General features: G+C 43.8%; 1 protein-coding gene across 1 annotated transcript in view; it reads right to left on the bottom strand.

Annotated features, from left to right (window-relative positions):
* The window catches only part of UBAP2 (ubiquitin associated protein 2), a 170,734-nt gene that overhangs the window by 91,746 nt on the left and 59,467 nt on the right, over positions 1-19,521 (bottom strand). Inside the window, exons 14-21 of the mRNA XM_058823272.1 lie at positions 19,218-19,390; positions 17,920-18,127; positions 16,704-16,743; positions 13,988-14,171; positions 11,478-11,544; positions 10,604-10,799; positions 9,249-9,340; positions 8,306-8,356 (exon numbers count right to left, since the gene is read on the bottom strand). Of these exons, the coding sequence (XP_058679255.1) occupies positions 8,306-8,356; positions 9,249-9,340; positions 10,604-10,799; positions 11,478-11,544; positions 13,988-14,171; positions 16,704-16,743; positions 17,920-18,127; positions 19,218-19,390 (1,011 nt within the window). The remainder of the gene's footprint in view (positions 1-8,305; positions 8,357-9,248; positions 9,341-10,603; positions 10,800-11,477; positions 11,545-13,987; positions 14,172-16,703; positions 16,744-17,919; positions 18,128-19,217; positions 19,391-19,521) is intronic.

Below are 19,521 nucleotides of genomic sequence, written 5' to 3'. Positions count from 1 at the left end.
TCCTCACCGCTCTGGCCAGCAGCCTGGCCTGCCAACACCTCTGGACACACGAGGACACCTTCCCCGGCGACGCTCTCCGCCTCCTCCAGGACATGGCTGTCGGCCACACGCAGCCCTGCCACCTGACACAGCCGCCCTTCTTCCCCGCCAGCCTGCTCCACGACAACCTGCAGCCGCACCAAGCCGCCGCCACCGCCCTGCGCATCCTGCAGCACCTCTTCCACACCCTCAGCTCCAACAGCACCCGCCAGCACTGGCCCAGCCACGCTCGCAACCACCTCCTCAACGACCTGCAGCACCACATCCACCACCTGGAGCAATGCCTCCCCGACAACGCCGCGCCCTTCAAAGGACCACGCAACCCGCTGCTCGCCATCAACAAGTACTTCAGGGACATCCACCTCTTCCTGCACGCCCACAACCACAGCGCCTGCGCCTGGGACCACGTCCGCCTCGAAGCTCGCGCCTCTCTACAGCACCTCCACAACCTCACACGCACCATGCGCCGCTAGCGCCAACACCCACACACCCAGACACACCTACGCCCCAAAGCCACCTCCAACCCCATGCCTCCTCTCACCCGGGACCACACACAGCCCTGCAGCAACCGCACGGCACCCGCAGCCTTCAACCGCTGCATCTCCAGCCATTCAGCTGCTCCTACTCATATGGACAAAAGACCTTCTCCATTCATTTCTTGACTTCTATGTTTATTTATTTGTTTATTTATATAATTTATCTAATCACTTATGTATTTATTTTTCTACCTCTTCACTTATTTATGCCACGGCAAATAAAGACTTATGACAACACACTTGCCACTGCCTCTCCTCTCTCCAGCACCCCAACCACTCTTTGACACAGGGGAAAGCCATCTCCAACCAACACAGACTCCAAGCCCTGCTCAAAATAGCCCCCGACCACTCGTCTCAATGGCCCCTGCCCAAGCAGCATCCTGCAGCAGCCTCTGAGCAAAAACACTGCCAGTCTTTGCCCAACACCACGGAAGCACCAAACGGAAAAACACCCGCAGGCTGCTGAAGAGCACCGCTGCACCTCATCTGCTTCATCCACACCGTGCTCCATCCATCCAATCCGTGCCTCTCTGACGCACAGACAAGGATGTCATGTGGGACACTGTCAAACACTTTGCACAAAGCCAGGAACACGAGGTCGCTTTGCTTGCCCCTCTCCACCACTACTGTGGAGCCCTAACCATAGAACAGCACCAAAACCGCCAGGAATGGGGACTCTGCACTTTGGAATGCCATGCTCCCTGCTCACAATCACCTCTTGCTTCTCCACTGGCCTTAGCATAGTCTCCCGCAGAAGCAGCCTCATCTTCTTGCCTGACACACACCTCAGCCTGACTGCTCCGTAGCTCCCACACTCTTCTGCTTTTCCCTGTCTAAGAAAGGGAGTTACATTTCTCATCTACCACTTCTTGGCCACTTCCACTGACAGACACCAGGTTTCAAAAACCATCCACATTGGCCTATTAACTCCATCTCAAAGTTCCCTCAGGACTCATGCATTCACCTCTTCATCTGCCATCCACTTGGACACATTCAGGTTGCTAAGAGGGTCTCAAAGTTGGCCTTTTCCTTCAGTGGCCTGGGGATCTCCATTCTTCAGGCAGGCCTCTCAGCATTTGCCTTGTGCGACTTCAGCAGCTTGCCTGGAGATGGCTGACACACAAGGCTACAAACACTCACTCCTCTCCACAGCCTCTGTGCCCCAAAAGCACAGAACATTCAAATCCCAAGATCCGCTCCTAGCAACCATCCAACCATAATCCACGAGGCCAGGGTGATCATCCCATTGCAGATCTCTGCACACCCCAAATGCCTCTTCACTGCTCCCCAGCTTTTGGGCGCTTTTGGAAAGGCATCTGAAGCTACTGGCAAACCTTCACTACTCCAGCCACAGAAGCCCAGCCCCCGCAGCCTTGCTCAAACCTGAGGTCCTCTGGACCCCTGTGCCTCTCCAGAGCCATGCCCTCCAAGGATGCCACACCTCTCACGGACTAACCAGCCCTCAACTAGACACACTCTTGCAGGCAAGGGCTCTGGCAATGCCAAAACACACCACCATTGCTTTCGTGGGGGACAGTCCTCTTTGGCCCTGTGGCCGCCACACCCACTCAGGCATGGATCTCCAAAGCGGACCCTTGCTCCAGGGCCACAGCCATGGCAGCAAGAACAACAGTAAGAGCAAAGCCCTTCCCTGGCACCAACCGCTCCACTGAGCCTTCCTTGCCTGCCTTGGTGCCGGCTCCTCCCAAACACAGCAGCAGGAGCACCTGCCTCCGTGCAAGGACACACTCAGGCCTCCAAGGCCCACGTGCACACACAGCCCCTTCAACACTGCCACCGCCTCGGGCCATTGACCGCAGCAGGGGAAACGCCAGCGCCCGCCCACTGACATCACCGCACACCCCTTGCAACCACAAAAGGAAAACAGTGGCTAAGATGAAAATAAAGGCAAGCCACCAAGTGAAAGGAAAAGTGACCACAGCCACAAGCAGGGCTTTGCAGGTGGGAAGCATGCTTGGGCACAAAGACAGACTCAGCAGCACAGCACGCACCGCACAGCTGGCCCGGCAGGTGAAAGGGAACAGCCAAGAGCCCTCGCCACCACACCTGACGCCGACGCCTCTGAGCCACAGCTTTCACAAGCCCGGCACACCGCTGCCACCACAATCCCCAACCACGGACACCCCAACCAAACACTTCCCCAAAACCAATACAGCCACCAGGACAGACTGGAAACTACAGGCAGAAACTCCGGACAATCAGAAAGCGATGAAGGGAAAGCTGCCTGGCGTACAAAGCCCCGCACCCGGGGGCACCCCAAGCACAGCCACCAGCAGCACCAGCCGGCCTCACCAGGCTCCTCCTGCCCGGCAGCACCCAACAGCACCCACAGACTCACCATGCCTGCGCCCACAGCCACAGCGCCACGCCTGCCGCACGCCGCCCCGGCGCTCCTGCTCCTCCTCACCGCTCTGGCCAGCAGCCTGGCCTGCCAACACCTCTGGACACACGAGGACACCTTCCCCGGCGACGCTCTCCGCCTCCTCCAGGACATGGCTGTCGGCCACACGCAGCCCTGCCACCTGACACAGCCGCCCTTCTTCCCCGCCAGCCTGCTCCACGACAACCTGCAGCCGCACCAAGCCGCCGCCACCGCCCTGCGCATCCTGCAGCACCTCTTCCACACCCTCAGCTCCAACAGCACCCGCCAGCACTGGCCCAGCCACGCTCGCAACCACCTCCTCAACGACCTGCAGCACCACATCCACCACCTGGAGCAATGCCTCCCCGACAACGCCGCGCCCTTCAAAGGACCACGCAACCCGCTGCTCGCCATCAACAAGTACTTCAGGGACATCCACCTCTTCCTGCACGCCCACAACCACAGCGCCTGCGCCTGGGACCACGTCCGCCTCGAAGCTCGCGCCTCTCTACAGCACCTCCACAACCTCACACGCACCATGCGCCGCTAGCGCCAACACCCACACACCCAGACACACCTACGCCCCAAAGCCACCTCCAACCCCACGCCTCCTCTCACCCGGGACCACACACAGCCCTGCAGCAACCGCACGGCACCCGCAGCCTTCAACCGCTGCATCTCCAGCCATTCAGCTGCTCCTACTCATATGGACAAAAGACCTTCTCCATTCATTTCTTGACTTCTATGTTTATTTATTTGTTTATTTATATAATTTATCTAATCACTTATGTATTTATTTTTCTACCTCTTCACTTATTTATGCCACGGCAAATAAAGACTTATGACAACACACTTGCCACTGCCTCTCCTCTCTCCAGCACCCCAACCACTCTTTGACACAGGGGAAAGCCATCTCCAACCAACACAGACTCCAAGCCCTGCTCAAAATAGCCCCCGACCACTCGTCTCAATGGCCCCTGCCCAAGCAGCATCCTGCAGCAGCCTCTGAGCAAAAACACTGCCAGTCTTTGCCCAACACCACGGAAGCACCAAACGGAAAAACACCCGCAGGCTGCTGAAGAGCACCGCTGCACCTCATCTGCTTCATCCACACCGTGCTCCATCCATCCAATCCGTGCCTCTCTGACGCACAGACAAGGATGTCATGTGGGACACTGTCAAACACTTTGCACAAAGCCAGGAACACGAGGTCGCTTTGCTTGCCCCTCTCCACCACTACTGTGGAGCCCTAACCATAGAACAGCACCAAAACCGCCAGGAATGGGGACTCTGCACTTTGGAATGCCATGCTCCCTGCTCACAATCACCTCTTGCTTCTCCACTGGCCTTAGCATAGTCTCCCGCAGAAGCAGCCTCATCTTCTTGCCTGACACACACCTCAGCCTGACTGCTCCGTAGCTCCCACACTCTTCTGCTTTTCCCTGTCTAAGAAAGGGAGTTACATTTCTCATCTACCACTTCTTGGCCACTTCCACTGACAGACACCAGGTTTCAAAAACCATCCACATTGGCCTACCAACTCCATCTCAAAGTTCCCTCAGGACTCATGCATTCACCTCTTCATCTGCCATCCACTTGGACACATTCAGGTTGCTAAGAGGGTCTCAAAGTTGGCCTTTTCCTTCAGTGGCCTGGGGATCTCCATTCTTCAGGCAGGCCTCTCAGCATTTGCCTTGTGCGACTTCAGCAGCTTGCCTGGAGATGGCTGACACACAAGGCTACAAACACTCACTCCTCTCCACAGCCTCTTTGCCCCAAAAGCACAGAACATTCAAATCCCAAGATCCGCTCCTAGCAACCATCCAACCATAATCCACGAGGCCAGGGTGATCATCCCATTGCAGATCTCTGCACACCCCAAATGCCTCTTCACTGCTCCCCAGCTTTTGGGCGCTTTTGGAAAGGCATCTGAAACTACTGGCAAACCTTCAACACCCACACACCCAGACACACCTACGCCCCAAAGCCACCTCCAACCCCACGCCTCCTCTCACCCGGGACCACACACTGCCCTGCAGCAACCGCACGGCACCCGCAGCCTTCAACCACTGCATCTCCAGCCATTCAGCTGCTCCTACTCATATGGCAAAAGACTTTCTCCACGTATTTATTGACCTATTATTCTACTTTTTTTTCTATTTATTCACATATTTATTTGTCTACCTCTTCACTTATTTATGTCACGGCAAATAAAGACTTATGACAAAACACTTGATATTGCCTTTTCTTTCTAGCATTGCAACCACTCTTTGGAACAGTGCAAAGCCATCTCCTCCCAACACCACTCAATGCTGTGCTCTATGTAAGACCCCTGTGAGAGTCTGTTAGAATTTTCCCTCATCTGCCTCACGATCGTCCTTGGGAGAGCACTGAAGAGAAGACCCCCCCTGTCTAGAATCTGGCTCTGAAGGAGAAAAGTCACACGCCACAGGCCCTGAGACCTGAAAATTCTGTGTTAAGCTATTGTTTTCACAAATGTGTTTGCTGTATGCTAAGAAGAGGGCACCATGCCCTGTTTGCAACTATAGCAGCTCGGGAAGCTGTCCCACCTCTTGGTCTGGCTGGACTTCTCCTGAGTCTCAGGTGGTCTCCCACACAAGACCCTCACCTGTTTTACAACCACCGTGACAGACAGACTGAGATGTAAGAAGATTCTCCACCAAGGACTGAGACATGAAACTCCTAAAAGGCCGCTCTGCTCCTTCCAAGAACTGGGACTGAAACCCCCAGCCCAGGGGAGTTGTGTGGGGGAGGCAAGCTGACCAAAGCGAGATGTTTGCCTGCAGATTGTGAGCACTGGAGCAATAAAACAATGGCTCTCATTTACTGCTGAGAACATAAGACTACCCGTTACATCTATCAAGCTCATTTACTGCTGAGAATATAGACTACCTGTTACATCTGTTCCCTATTGTATCTGTTTCTCCCCCCCTCACAATTTTCAGTAATAAAAATCTCTGAGTTAGCTAGAGCCTTTGAGATCTCCCCAGCACAGCAGGCAGACCCTCAGCTGGACTGGACGACGGGACCAAGGGACTTCGTCTCTGCGTTGGTAGCTATATCCCCTCTCCCCCCCTCTCTCTGTCTCTCTTTCTCTTTCTCTCTCTTTTTCTTTCTCTTAATCCCTCTATCGCATTTTTGCTGTGGTTATTTCAATAAAACTGCATTCGATTTGATTATCACTGCAAACCCCCTTGTACCGTGTTGGTTTTTGCACTCTGAGATCATTCCTATGAACCATCAGGTCATCTGTCCACTAGGACGGACCCTGACAACCCCAAGTATCCCTTGCTCTCTCTTCTCGCTCGTACCTGCCCAAGCAGCATCTTGCAGCAATATCTTTCGAGAAACATCACTACGTGTTAGATATTATCTTCAGAATTATGTCTTAGCCTTTCTTTCCTCAGTAGTTTGCAACTCCCTTCCCAATTATTGTATCTGAAAGACTCATAAAAGGGAAGGCACGGTCTTACTGGAGAAATTCCACTAGAGGGCCACAAACACTAGCAGAGCATCAGAGCACTTCTGCTACGAAGATATATGACAGGTGTTAATTGGACTGCAGAAGACTACAGGAAGATCTTACTGTAGTCTTTTAACATTTCAATGGACCTTACATAAAAGGGGCAAACTAATTTTGAACAGCATTTGCATTGACAGGCAGTGGTCTATAGAGAATATCTCTAAACTAAAAGAGAGTATGCTTATATCAGGCATTAGGGAGAAATCCTTTACTATGAGGATTGTGAACAAGTTCTAGAGCTAGCTAGATTACCACACCCCTGGAAGTGTTCAAAGCCAGACTGAATGGGGCTTTGTGCAATGTGGTCTAGGAGAAGGTTTCTCTTCCCATGTCAGAGCTGCTTGCAATTAGATTGCCTCTTTCAACATAAAACATTTAGTACGAGTGTTGAGGTTTTGGAGGACTGTGGAACCAAAATGGGAATAGGAAGAGTGTGAGGAGGAAGGTGCAGAAGTGTGATGGCACAGAAGACAGTCCCATTCCCCATCCTCCTATGCCACCTGGGAGATGAAGGTAGAGAAAATCATGAGTGAAACTAAGTCCAGGAAAATATGAGAGGTGAAGGGAAGATGTTCTGTAGATTTGGTTTTATTTCATTATCTACTTGCTAACTTCCCTGATTTGATTGCTAACATGTTAAACTAATTTCCCCAAGCCAATGCAGTAATTTTGCCCATTACTGCAACCAGCAAGTAATTTCTCCCTGTACTTATCTCACTCCACATGCCTTTCAGGATGTATTTTCTCCCTGGACGAGATGAGGTGGGGAGTGATAGAGCACCGTGGTGGTCACGAGGCATCTAGCTACTGTTAACACAATAAAATACGTGTCTCCTGGTCCTGCTACTTCAAATATTTTGCATCTTGTTGCCACAATGATAATTCCATGCATTTCAGTTGACAGTTCTTCAAGTACCACAACTTTCTCTGGTAAAAGTCTTTATTCACATGCTCATCTTTGGAGTTTTTTAAATTCAGGGTCTGCAATATGACAGGGCTTTGTCTGAGTCATCCCTGGTACTCACCTTTAAACTATCTGACTCTGGCTGCTCCAAACTGTACATGGAATACCTTGTACTTATTTGGGCCTTGCATTATGGCATTCATCCAGTCTTCTCAGATCCCTCCCCACTGCTCCATTTCTGCCTCTACAGATACAACGCATCACTCTAGTATGTAACTGTTCTCAGCTACCTACTACCAAACTGTCTCTCCAAGTTCCTTATCCTACATTTATGATAGGACAATTCTTTATCATTTTGCGATCTAGATTGAGGCCCTTTTTCAATTTATTTAGGAGCTCAGCCTGTCTCATATGCCATTTGTATTCTGGATCCAGATAAGGAAAAAAACTTTGTACACTCTCCCTCATGCAGCTCACCTCCATTTGTTGCCATGATGCATATGCAAACATCTATACCTATGACCACATCCAAAATCTCAGCTACACCTACTGGCTACCAACCTGTGTACTTGATGTTCAACCTTACCTCTTAGTAAAACAAACACTTAGGACTTCAACTAGACTAGACAAAATGTCATAATGCTGCTACAAAAATTAGACATTTCTCCACTCAGGAGCACAGAGCACACTTGTGTCTATTTAGAGATTTTGCAGCTGGACAAATGCATGATGGAACAGTTGCTCTGTATCAATTTACACAATCCTTGTATAAATTTCAAAAGAAAAAATACAGAACACAAGGAAAATCTCTTAACCACCGTTCAATGAATCAATTTATGTGGCACAAATGATCAACAGTGAAGACAACTTCTTTAAAATTAAGTAAGTCATTTACTTACCATTGGCAGTCTGGATTGAAGCATCTGGAGATCATCATAACCATAAATCTGCTTAAAGACAGATAAAAATACAACATCATTATAACACTTTTTTCTGATGCTGATCAGTCTGGGGCTTTGAGCTGAGTTTGATTTAAGCCCAGTCTGTGTTAAAGGTCTACAGCTGTACGTCACATTGTGCTATCATGGCGCACTGCAGCATTTCAAGGAGAGCAGAACTGAAGTTAAAAAGGCTTGTCACTCTGATGTTGTTTCCTAGTGACAATGTCCTCTGAGGAGAGTTTGACTGTCCCATCTTCAACACAGTTTTCACAGACACATCATTCCTGATCGTATGAAAAATCTACCGCGCATTCAGATTTGGGAATAAGAACAACAGCCCTCTTTGGTGTAATCATTACTTCAAAGAGCATTAAGATTAAGAGTTGATGACTTGACCACAACACAACCTCCTGGGTATCTCCTCACATTCAGTTTGGTACAGAAAAGTTACTGATATAAAGGTTTGGATTCAAAAAGCAGATAACCAAAAATACGTTGATGCTGGTCAGACATCAAAAAGCTATGTGCAGCCTTTCAAATCATGGCATATGTGTTCATGGCACATTTCAGTCACTGCTATGGCAAATCCATTCCAGTAACACAAACCTAAAGGACCCTAAATTTATTCAAAGGGCCTAAAACCTGTTAACACTGAAAACCACAGCCACACACATGTTTAGCTTCAACAGCAGCCAGATCAGGCCTGTAGCAAAAGCTCTGCAGTTTACAATCAACAGTAAGCCTCTACTGAACATATTTCAGATGTTCTTTAGCATTTGAAACAAGAATTCCAGGTGTAACATGTGCCACCAGAAATGACTTGGCATAGACAGTAGCAGGTCTGGAGGGCCCACTTGCGCCAAGGGCTAAGAAATCAAAGAGAAACAATGAAACTGCTTACTGGGTAGGCAGGCAGAAGTCCTCCAGGTCCCACAATATACTGGTTATGCAACAAGGGTGGTACACCTTGGGGCAGGTTTGGGGGTGCTTTGCCTGTAGAATCAAAATACAGACACTTTAACAAGCCTTTAGAAAAGAAAAGGCTTCAGCATTGAGACAAGACAGCTCACATGTTGTGGCAGTTGCACCATCCCACATTATAAAGAGGAGATTTTGCGCTGTTTGATGAATATGCTCAAAATAGCCTCAAGAGTTTAACCATACCTCAAGGGAGGGAAAGCACAGGCTACTTTAGCCTGAAAACAGTCCTACCATAGAATAGCCTGAATTTGTAATTTGCTTTGTCCAAGAGGATTACAAGAATTACAAGAATACAAGGATTACAAGATTACCGAACTTCTCTTTTGCTCAGTTCTTTCCTGAAGGCAAATTTAGAAATTGTTGTCAACCTGAGAGAGCAAATTCTCTTCTTTCATTTCCTGCCCTGTCAATGCATTCCCTTTATCACCAGCAACAGACTGGAAAGCACTAAATGTTGCCAGCATGCTTTTTGTGGGTGACTTACTACAGCTAGGAATAGCAAAGAGAAGACTGAAATGGTTTCAGCTGCCTTCATGAAGCAGTGCTAGGAAGCAGAACAGTAAAAGAACAATGCACTTTGGCCAGTCATAAGACACTTCATTTACGAGCTATAGAAATGAGAAATATTTCTGTAACTAAGCCTGATCCTTAGTAATACATCACTCACTTCTCTCTATAAGATTTCCTTTTAGCAGTTCAGGATCTTCAGAGAAGAAAGAGAATTTAGCATCACTTCTACTTCAGTGCAAGAAGCCTCCCAGCCCTCCTTCTCCATGAACCCTCCTTCTAAAGTGCTATTTGCTGTGCAATGACCCAGACATTTCTTTCCTTACTGTGCAAGTGGCAGTAGGGATGTGACACATGATAATGAGGACACCGCAGTATATTTTGATACTGCCAAATGAATTCAAGTCACAGAACAGCCTGAAACTAAAGCTTATGTGAACTCATAGTCAGGAGCTGATCACAGCTTGGAATACAAACTGGGTGAATTTTCTAGCCCGAGACTTCCTAAGTCAGAACTTCTCTGGTGTGTATTTATAAAGCTCTTTGGGGATGGAATGTGCTATATAAGTGCCACATAACACCCTAACAAGTATTTCAAATACATAAAACCAGGCAACTTTATTTCAGAAGCCAGCAAACACAGCATGCTGGAAATGTGAGTGAACAGTGTGGACTTCTTAGCGTTGTTATGGCGGGTGAGATGCTCAACTGACAGCCCTGCTGACTGAAATCCTCAGTCTATCCACGTGATCTGTCAATATTGCCAACCTGAAGACACTAAGGGAGCTGCTCGTGTGGTAGCAGCTGGTATAGACACACTGGTAACACTCAGGCCAAGGCTGTTTGTAGTGTTCATACTGCTTGCCATGCTGACAACCGAGGAGGTGGTGCTAGTGGCTGAGGTTGAAGCAGTTGAAAAGGTTGTTGAGGGCTGGAGCGAAGTTGTGTTCTCAATACTAGTGTGCTAGAAAAGGAGACAAAAAGAATGAGGATCACAGAGCAAATAAACCACAGTGGAAGACGCTGGGAAAAAGGGAAAAAAAAACAAAACAAAAACAACAAAAACTTCTAAAGTAACAGCAGCTCATGCAAAAGATATGCATTACCTATGTACCAAGCAAGCAACTAAGTTGCATGCTTATGATGCTTTAGTGATTTAAAGAAAATTATTGTATGAGAGCTAAACTTAAATTGCCATACCATCACAAAATTATAATACAGTAACTCAAACGTAACATATATCATTCCATCACCTGCATTTTGTCAGCAAACCTCTCCAGTGCAGACTGCTAATAGTCCATATTTTGGAGACATTTCAGATTGCCACTTTAAAGTTTGTTTTTGTTATGTTTTGTAATAAACTAGTTATAAGCAATTTTTTTTTATTTCATCCCCCTTAGGTGACATGACAATTTCCCTCAGCTGTGTGACTGGCAAGGCTCTGTCATAGCTATTCCTGATCTAGTCCAAATACAAGTGGTAATCCCTTTTTCCCCACTAGAGGGCTGACAGTTCTTCTTCCCTGAAGGCTCTACTTATGGGTCTTGTGGTTCTGAGACACACCCAACTTAAAGAGATGGTCCTAATTATGAGATAAACTGACTATTTGCCAAGCACTCGTTTCAATACTAACAGGACTTACCACATGTGATGTGCCTGAAGACAACACTGAGGCAGGAGAGAGGCTGGTCTGATGATTGGAAAGGGAGCTGGAAGGAAATTGTAAAGAATTTATAAAATTAATTAACTTTCACTTTTAACAAATACAGATATGCAGTAGGGCATTAGTTAAAGAATTAGAATTCTAGGTGTGTGTGTATACCTACAGTAACAGAGAAGTTAAAGAAAAAAATTACATGTAAGAGTGTGTGTATACATATATACACACACAGGCATGTATATGTGTCTGTATGGCCTCTACAGGCACTTTTTCCTTTAATTAGTACCCTACTTTTTTAGTGAAAAAAATCAAGTACAGATTATTATTAACAAAAACCATCTAAAACACCATTAGTATTTTTCAATTTACGGTATCTTTAGAAAAACTACAATTGCTTCAGGAATCAAATAGCGATGACTCCATGACACATGAAGTCCAAAATCAAAACAAGGTTCACACAAGCACAAGCCTGGTTCCTCATTCTTTCTCTGCAGCTGCTTACTATGGGGGACAGGTTTAAAGTGAGGTAGTGCTTTGGTTTGACTCACTGTGTTGTTTCTCACATTTTGAGTTGCATAACATTAACTCAACCAAGTAGAACTGCAGGGTACTTGCCCCATAATTCATCCAGAGATCTTCAAATGTCTCCCTGAAAGGTGACTGAAACTGGCATTTGAACATTTAAACTGACGAGTTATACCTTATATTCGAGGTCAAAAATGTAACCTACTGTATGTGGTATGCAATAAACTGAACCAACACAGAACAAAGGTAACCAAACGAAGCTATAAAACGTGTATAAATTGGTGCTCAAAGAAACCCCTTATTACTAAATAAGAAGCAGGAGAGATCAAGCGACAAAATTAGATTAGTGCTGTCTATGGAAATAGCCACAAGAAAATACAGTTTTCATACCAAAGTTGACAAGTTCATTACATGACTTAATTTAAAGGCAAATACTTCTGGTAGCTCTTCAAGGCATGGGCCCAGAATAAACTTTCACAGTTCCATAGATTAACTTTCAAAAGTGTCACCCCTTTTGCAGGAATTGGAACAACATCACTTCAGCAAGGGAAAAGTAAGAGTTTTATACCACTCCTTCACCCACTCTTCCCAGCTCTTTTGGTAAGTCTTAATTCACCATCTGACCTATGGCAGAGACACAGACAGCCATCAGCTCGACCAAGTCAGACACATTTTGGATTTCAGGCATCCCGAGGATGGCTGAAACTTTGTATCTGTCCAACAACATCGACCCCCAGCTGATTTCCATCCATTCATACAGCTTGTCAACAAATCATTGTGGGGATATGTGACCAATGTAAAGGGAATTGCTCTTGTTTGATATATTTACTATTTATTCAACAAAAAAATACTAGAGTGTTAAAAAAACCCCAACTATGTCCTAGCTGCAAAACAGGGAAAAAACTCCCTGATATCCCAAATCAGTTTCTTGTACTAACAAATATAGTACAAAGGTAAGTATCAAAAATGTAACTCAATCAATACGGCTTCAGGATTGTCATCCTGATGCCTTTTTTGGGCTTCCTTAAAACCAGAGGTCAGACGAAATTAAGAGAATAAAAAGAGCAGATGAAGCCTCCACAGGGGCTACACCCAGATATGGATGACCAGTCACGAGTTCTCACACTTCTGTAAGTTTGGTCCATTTGCATACTGGCAGTGAATCTTTCAACTACAGCTTCAGGTAATGAAGCAATTTACCCCATGTTTACTCCCCACCACCTCACTTCTCTTTATACTCAAGGTGTCCTTGAATCCCAGACCTAGAGAGGAGTTGTTTAGTCTAACCAAAATGTGAAGACAGTAGTTAATACTCTATATGGAGTTTAAAATTATACACTAAAGAACTGCAGGATTACAAATAAACAAAAAATATAAAAGCTAAAATCCTAAGGCATCAACATGACTGAGGATGCAACAGGCATTCAGAAAAACAGAGAGAAAGTGTAAATAAGCTGAATTGTGCTAGATGCACTTCCAGGAACATCAAACTGATATTTTGAAATATCTTAAGGAAATAGCTTAGAAAAAGAAAACACACACAGTTTCCCTGTGAAATAATTTCTGGGTTTTAATTTTAAGAAATAAAAATGAGACTACATTATTTCAAATTGGCCATGTAGTAAACTGTTAAAGAATAGTTTCAAACATATAACACTGAACAAAAACAGCAGGCACAAAGGAGGAAAAATAAACTGGGGGAATCAATTTAGCTGATTTAGCTAGCATGATTGAAGCAAACCTCTTGAAACACAAAGTTGTATATGTATCATGAAAGCGTGAGGGCAGCAGCTGCTCTGCCACTAGAAGGCAGCCCAGAGCTGCCTTCTGTTCTCAGAATCTCTCTCCTAATTCTGGTTCGCATAAGAAAAGGGACCCCTGGTGCCTGCCAGCCCCATAGGGAACCACCCTTACACCTGTCCTATCCTCAGAATGGACCCCCTCAGTTTACCACAACTCCACTGTACCTGCTCAGCTGAGAGAGTGAGCTGCTGGCCAGATCACTGGACTGAGGCAAGCTGGGCAATGCTGCCACGTGCTGCGATGCTGAAGGCAGAAGCGAGGCCGTGGTAGACACCACACTGGGCAGAGAACCAGCTGAAGGTAGTGAGGGAGAAGGCTCTGTCTTAGGTGCTGCAACTGATGGAATAGCTGCAACAAGTTAAAAAGAGGCACACAAATTAAAATTCTAGCATACTTGATATCCCAGCCCAGATGGCAGGAACACAGTAGCATTCATCCCTTGGTCTGCAAAAATCTCACCATTAAGAACTGGTAACCATATCAAGCAATTTGTCTATGAAGGAAAATTCAAACACAACTGAACTACAATTTTTTCCCCTTTAAGCTCTCTATTTACAATAAATTTACAATTATCACTGCTACACATGTAGTAAACAACTGTCTTCTGCACTTCATCTGCCACTATCTGGATTACTAATTTATACTTACAAGTCATTCTAAAATTCCTCACTTCTGGTACAGCAAACACAAGTAATTTCTGCCTTTTCAAGGCACTGTACATATCTAGTTTCACCTACAGCTTTGCTTCTTCATTCACACCTACACAGCACTGTTGGGGATGAAGACTGAGATCGCTGGAGTACACGGGTAGATAACTTATCCCTTTGGTATATTCAGTCAAAAGTGTAGTGCAGTAGAATGAAAAAAGCTACAATGAAAGGCCAGAATTGAGCACAGCATTAAGTATTTTTTATGGCTAAGGAGCTGTTAAATATTGACTCACTTTATTTAGATAATAAAAAGTGTTAGGTTTTATCTTACACTTTTTAGGCTACACAGATAAAAACTTGTTTATAGGATCACTACACTGTAATAAGAGGCTTAAAAATTCTATTGCCCAACATGATTCTCAGCTGTTTCAGTTATTTCTACTCCTACAAAAAATAACAAAGAATTAGAGACAGTCACTCACCAATAAAACTCAGAAAAGAGTTGAGCCCTACCTTCTGCTGGGCCATGTTCCCACACCACACCAGGGACCACTACCCAGTGGATCATCACTAACTTGTAATGTATGTGAAGACACTTTTAGATTGGTCATCAAACAAAAATCAAATACACACTTGGAAGTTATATATTAGAGTTTGTTCACTTTATGGATTTGATTTCTTAGCTAAATGACCGAGGTCAGGTTGTTGGTTGCAATGGAAAGAGGAATTAAAAGGTCCTGGCCTTGGTAATAAGTATGGCCTCTAAGAGAAGGAAATCCAAGTGACAAACATGCTTATGAAGGCAGTAACTATATAATCTAATAACTCCTGGTAAAACTCATATAAAAAAAGGAGTAAATAACATTTAAAACTCCCAATATATTAAGAGCAGGATTCCCTTAACACAAGGGACAGAATCACCATCTTAAGATCCCCTACAAGATGACTGAATGCAATGTGCAAGACAAAGAAAACCACAAGACAAGTAGGATGGTCAGGAGTAAAACACATCAGTCGTACTTTGAATTAAGGATTTAGGAAGCTCGAGATCTGGATATTAAAGAAGAACAGCAAACAAGAGAGATGAACAACTAAGAATATTATAGCACATACAGAAAGAAGAAAGTACTTATAAAAGTTAAGACAACTTCAAAATCATTTGGATGCATAAAATAGACTCAATGGAAGAAGAAAACAGAAATGCTCTCAAAGGAGAACTGGCACAGGAAAAGAGACTAGTAAAGCTATTACAGAAAACAAAAGTGTTAGGAGTACTCAGATCTTTGTTTTCGGTAAAAAAAAGGACAGGTTCTGTAGTGAATTTCATATATTGCTTATTAACCCTGTACACAACACTAGAAAAGTTCTTGTGTTGAAAAGCTGTCTGTGCACTTGGAGCATATACACTCCTGCTCCTTTAAATTCAACTTGGTACTAACAAAACATTGTACTACTAATGGCCTACCTGAAGAGATGTTTAAGAGGAGGTTAGACCTAAAATTGAAGTGTTGGAATTCCAAAAGATTTTAATTCACACCGCTGTCCTTGAAAACTTCCATGGAGCAGCACAAAGATCAGAAGAGTGAATACTATACTTTAATTACTTTAACTCCAAGTACAGAGCTGCAGGCCTGGTACAGGTCCACACTACATTAAAAACATGCCAAGATGAAGAAACTAACACTTATACCACAGTCAATACTGAAGTATTGTTTGCAAGATATTAAAAAACTCACAAGAGGGAATGTGTTTCTCACCTTTATTCCCAAAGACTTCTAACAGGGCAGAGATAGAATGATACCTAATGAGAGGTGCACTCAAAGAATGTGACTTCATTTCACTACAGCTAAATGATATTTGCAGCTTCCCAACTCAGAACTGGAAGAACTGCTAAAAAACTTCATATTATTTCTAATTTTGCATTTTTTTAGTATTAAATTATTTCTGACAGGTGAATTAAAAAAACAAAAGCCAACAGCAAAGTAGCTTCTCTAATTCTAAGATTGTTTAGGTTTGTAGATTTAATAGACTTGCCTTCATATTTCAATTGTAATCAAGAAGCAAGCAGCATGTTATGCAAGCACAAATAAAGTCAAATGGGTCAGCCATAAATTAGTCATGGAGAACAATATAAAGCCTTAAACCCAATGTCACTGACATGCTTGTGTGCACAGCAAGTAGCAAGGAACGAACAGAAAGTCCTGTGCTCAACCAAGCTTTGAAAACTTACTGTCAAGTGTTGCCTGTGTCCTAACACCACCGTGCCCATTCTGTAAACAAAGAAGAAATGAATTAACAAATCATCTTAGAAGTATATTAAATGCTCAGACTGAATCACACATTGAACATGCTTCATGCAAAATTCTATGTTCATATAAATTGAACAAGGCAGAAAATTAAATTTTTACTGCCTTTAAAAAAACTACATCATAAAGTTGTCTCAAGTGCAAGGTGTCCTCAACATAGAGAAACCCACACACTGCCCATAATACACCCATCAGCAGCAAACCTTCCCATGTACTGCATATAACATAAACTTCAGGTTCACACCAATATGAAAGAAGGAATTGCATTAACATATAGGAAATGGTTGTGCTTTTGATCTAATGTAACTCACAATTTTAACTATCCAAGTTACACAGAGACGCCAATTTTTTTCCATTGAAAGATAAGACTTGAGAAGCACCAGTTGTTTTTTGGATAACGCTGGAGTACAGAAGTGGATAGTCTATGCTTGATCCTCACCAGTACATACGAGCTAGTGCAGAAGACAAGTGTGACTGAGCCAACACATAACAAAGGCCAGAAGTAAATAAACTTACAAACTCTCACAAGATCCTAAAACATTCAATAAACTCAGTTCTTTTAAAATAAACCTACATTCCATATACAAAGACAGCAGGTGTGTCTGAATCTCCCAAGAGATTCTTTGTCCTATATTAGACCTCTGCTTATGCTTATTAAAATAACACATGAAACTAATTCCCACTGGTTTAAATGCAACAGAAAAGTAATACTGGAGGGGCCAAGAAAAAATTGGGATCCATTTGCTAGGTGCCATGTAAATTTAGTAAATAAAATACATTTGTAGAGAAACCATCAAGTTATTAGTTATGGCAAAATACCATAACTAATATTTACATACAGAGACAGTTCTTTAGGTTCAAGGAGGAAAACTCAAGTAGAATTTTAAGCGTTACTAAAAAAAAGGTCAAAAGACAATTTAAGATGTCAACACCCACAAAATCAGATGCTCTTATATCCCAAATACAGTAATACCAAAAACGACTACACACCAAGAAAAGCAACAACAAATAAGAGGATGGGCTTAGAAATCAAAAATACCACTTGGTTTGGTTACAGCATTAATGTATGAGGGGAATACAAACCTAACACAGGTAAGAGTATTCCCCCTTTTCTAGGTCCTGTTTCTGTGATGAACTCACCGTAACAGCAACAGGGGTTGGTTCAGACGGAGCCATGGAGCTTTGGTACGCTATCCTGCTATGCACAGAGGTCTGCTCATAGGAGGAAGTTGTTACTGAGCTAGTGCTCTGGGATGAGCAGGTCAGACTGGAAGAGCTGATGGCAGAGGTTGTGTAGGTGGAATCCTGTACTGTATTGGATATTGGCAAAGAGGTATTCAAAGGATCACTGGAAAAAAAGAATTATTTATCATCTTGGTAGGTATTTCAAATACTTTCATGAAAATATCAGCTTCTATATGGCTATCTAGAACAATCTCAAACACACAAAAAAATCTATACTATTAATGTTAGAAAATCTAAGAACGTAAAAAAAATTTATAATATGCTTTGGTTGTCACTAATCACTGCTTCAAAACATCAGCTGCACTAAGCACCATTCACCTTCCTCATTCCAACCCAAACAAGACAAGAATTTACATACAAGCACTTTTCAGTCCCATGTTATTTCCACCTTTTCCAAGGAAAAATTAATGATCATAATCTTTCTTTTTTAAACAAGCAGAATTGATAAAATCTGGTATATAATGAATAACAATAGGATTCTTTTTACAATAGAATTCTAATGTTACAAAATAAATAATGCAAAGCACTAAAAAATGCTTTAAAACATGCAGTAATGCTTTATTGTCCACTTAGTTTAAATAAATGTATAAAACTACAAGTTATGCGGAAATTCATTTCTATTAATATTTCTGAATTAACTTCAGGAAGCTTTTTACTGATGCTGATTTTTCAATGAGTAAGGAATTAAAACTGGTATACTGGTCCACTGGCACTTATCATTGGCTGTTGTAGCATTTCAGTAAGAGCTTCTGCATACAGAAAGCCCAGGTTTTTTTCTCATTTTTTCATCCTGTAGGAGAATCAGATCTGTAACCTGTTGCTAATCTCCTAACTAACATAAATATATGGTAAAAAGGTCAATTCTGCTGGGTCAATGTAGAAAAACATGGGTAGTGAGGAAAAAACCCCCAAAACACTTGAAAATCAGGACAACTTCACATGAGAAAAACTTCTAAAGGATAGCTTATTTAAAGGTTATTTATATTCATATCGCCTTCAGCTTCACATCTACCCATCCAGGCAGATTTTGATTATCTTTAGAGTAGAAAAATTATCATTTAAGATACAGTCCACAGAAAACAAGTAATCATATTTTCTCCTTTCATTACATTGTAATCCTGTCATGATGTTTTTGGCACAAACTTGACCCCCACAAGAAAACCTGAGAATGCAGGAGGGCAACTCACACATACTTTACAGATTTTGAATATAAGCTATTGTTGGTCGCCTGGTTGGTATTCTCACTGCTTGATGTTGATCCAAACTCTGGGAGTGTAGGCTCTGATCCAAACTCAAGAGCTCCAAACTGAACATTTAACCCTGTCATGTCTGCTGATCCAGGCATCTCCACAGCAGAGGCAGGAATCTTAAAGGAAGAAAAAAAGCCATAACTCTTTTGCATGCATCTGCAACTTGAAATTAATCCACTGATTCTGCTCTAATCTGGAGATGAATGAGTAAGCCGTACCATTCCACAACAATAAAGTAGCATCTTTG

The sequence above is a fragment of the Ammospiza caudacuta genome, chromosome Z (genome assembly GCF_027887145.1).
Source record: "Ammospiza caudacuta isolate bAmmCau1 chromosome Z, bAmmCau1.pri, whole genome shotgun sequence".
Taxonomy (NCBI): domain Eukaryota; kingdom Metazoa; phylum Chordata; class Aves; order Passeriformes; family Passerellidae; genus Ammospiza; species Ammospiza caudacuta.
The sequence above is the reverse complement of the archived record's forward strand: the minus strand, read 5'-3'. Positions and strand labels throughout refer to the sequence as shown.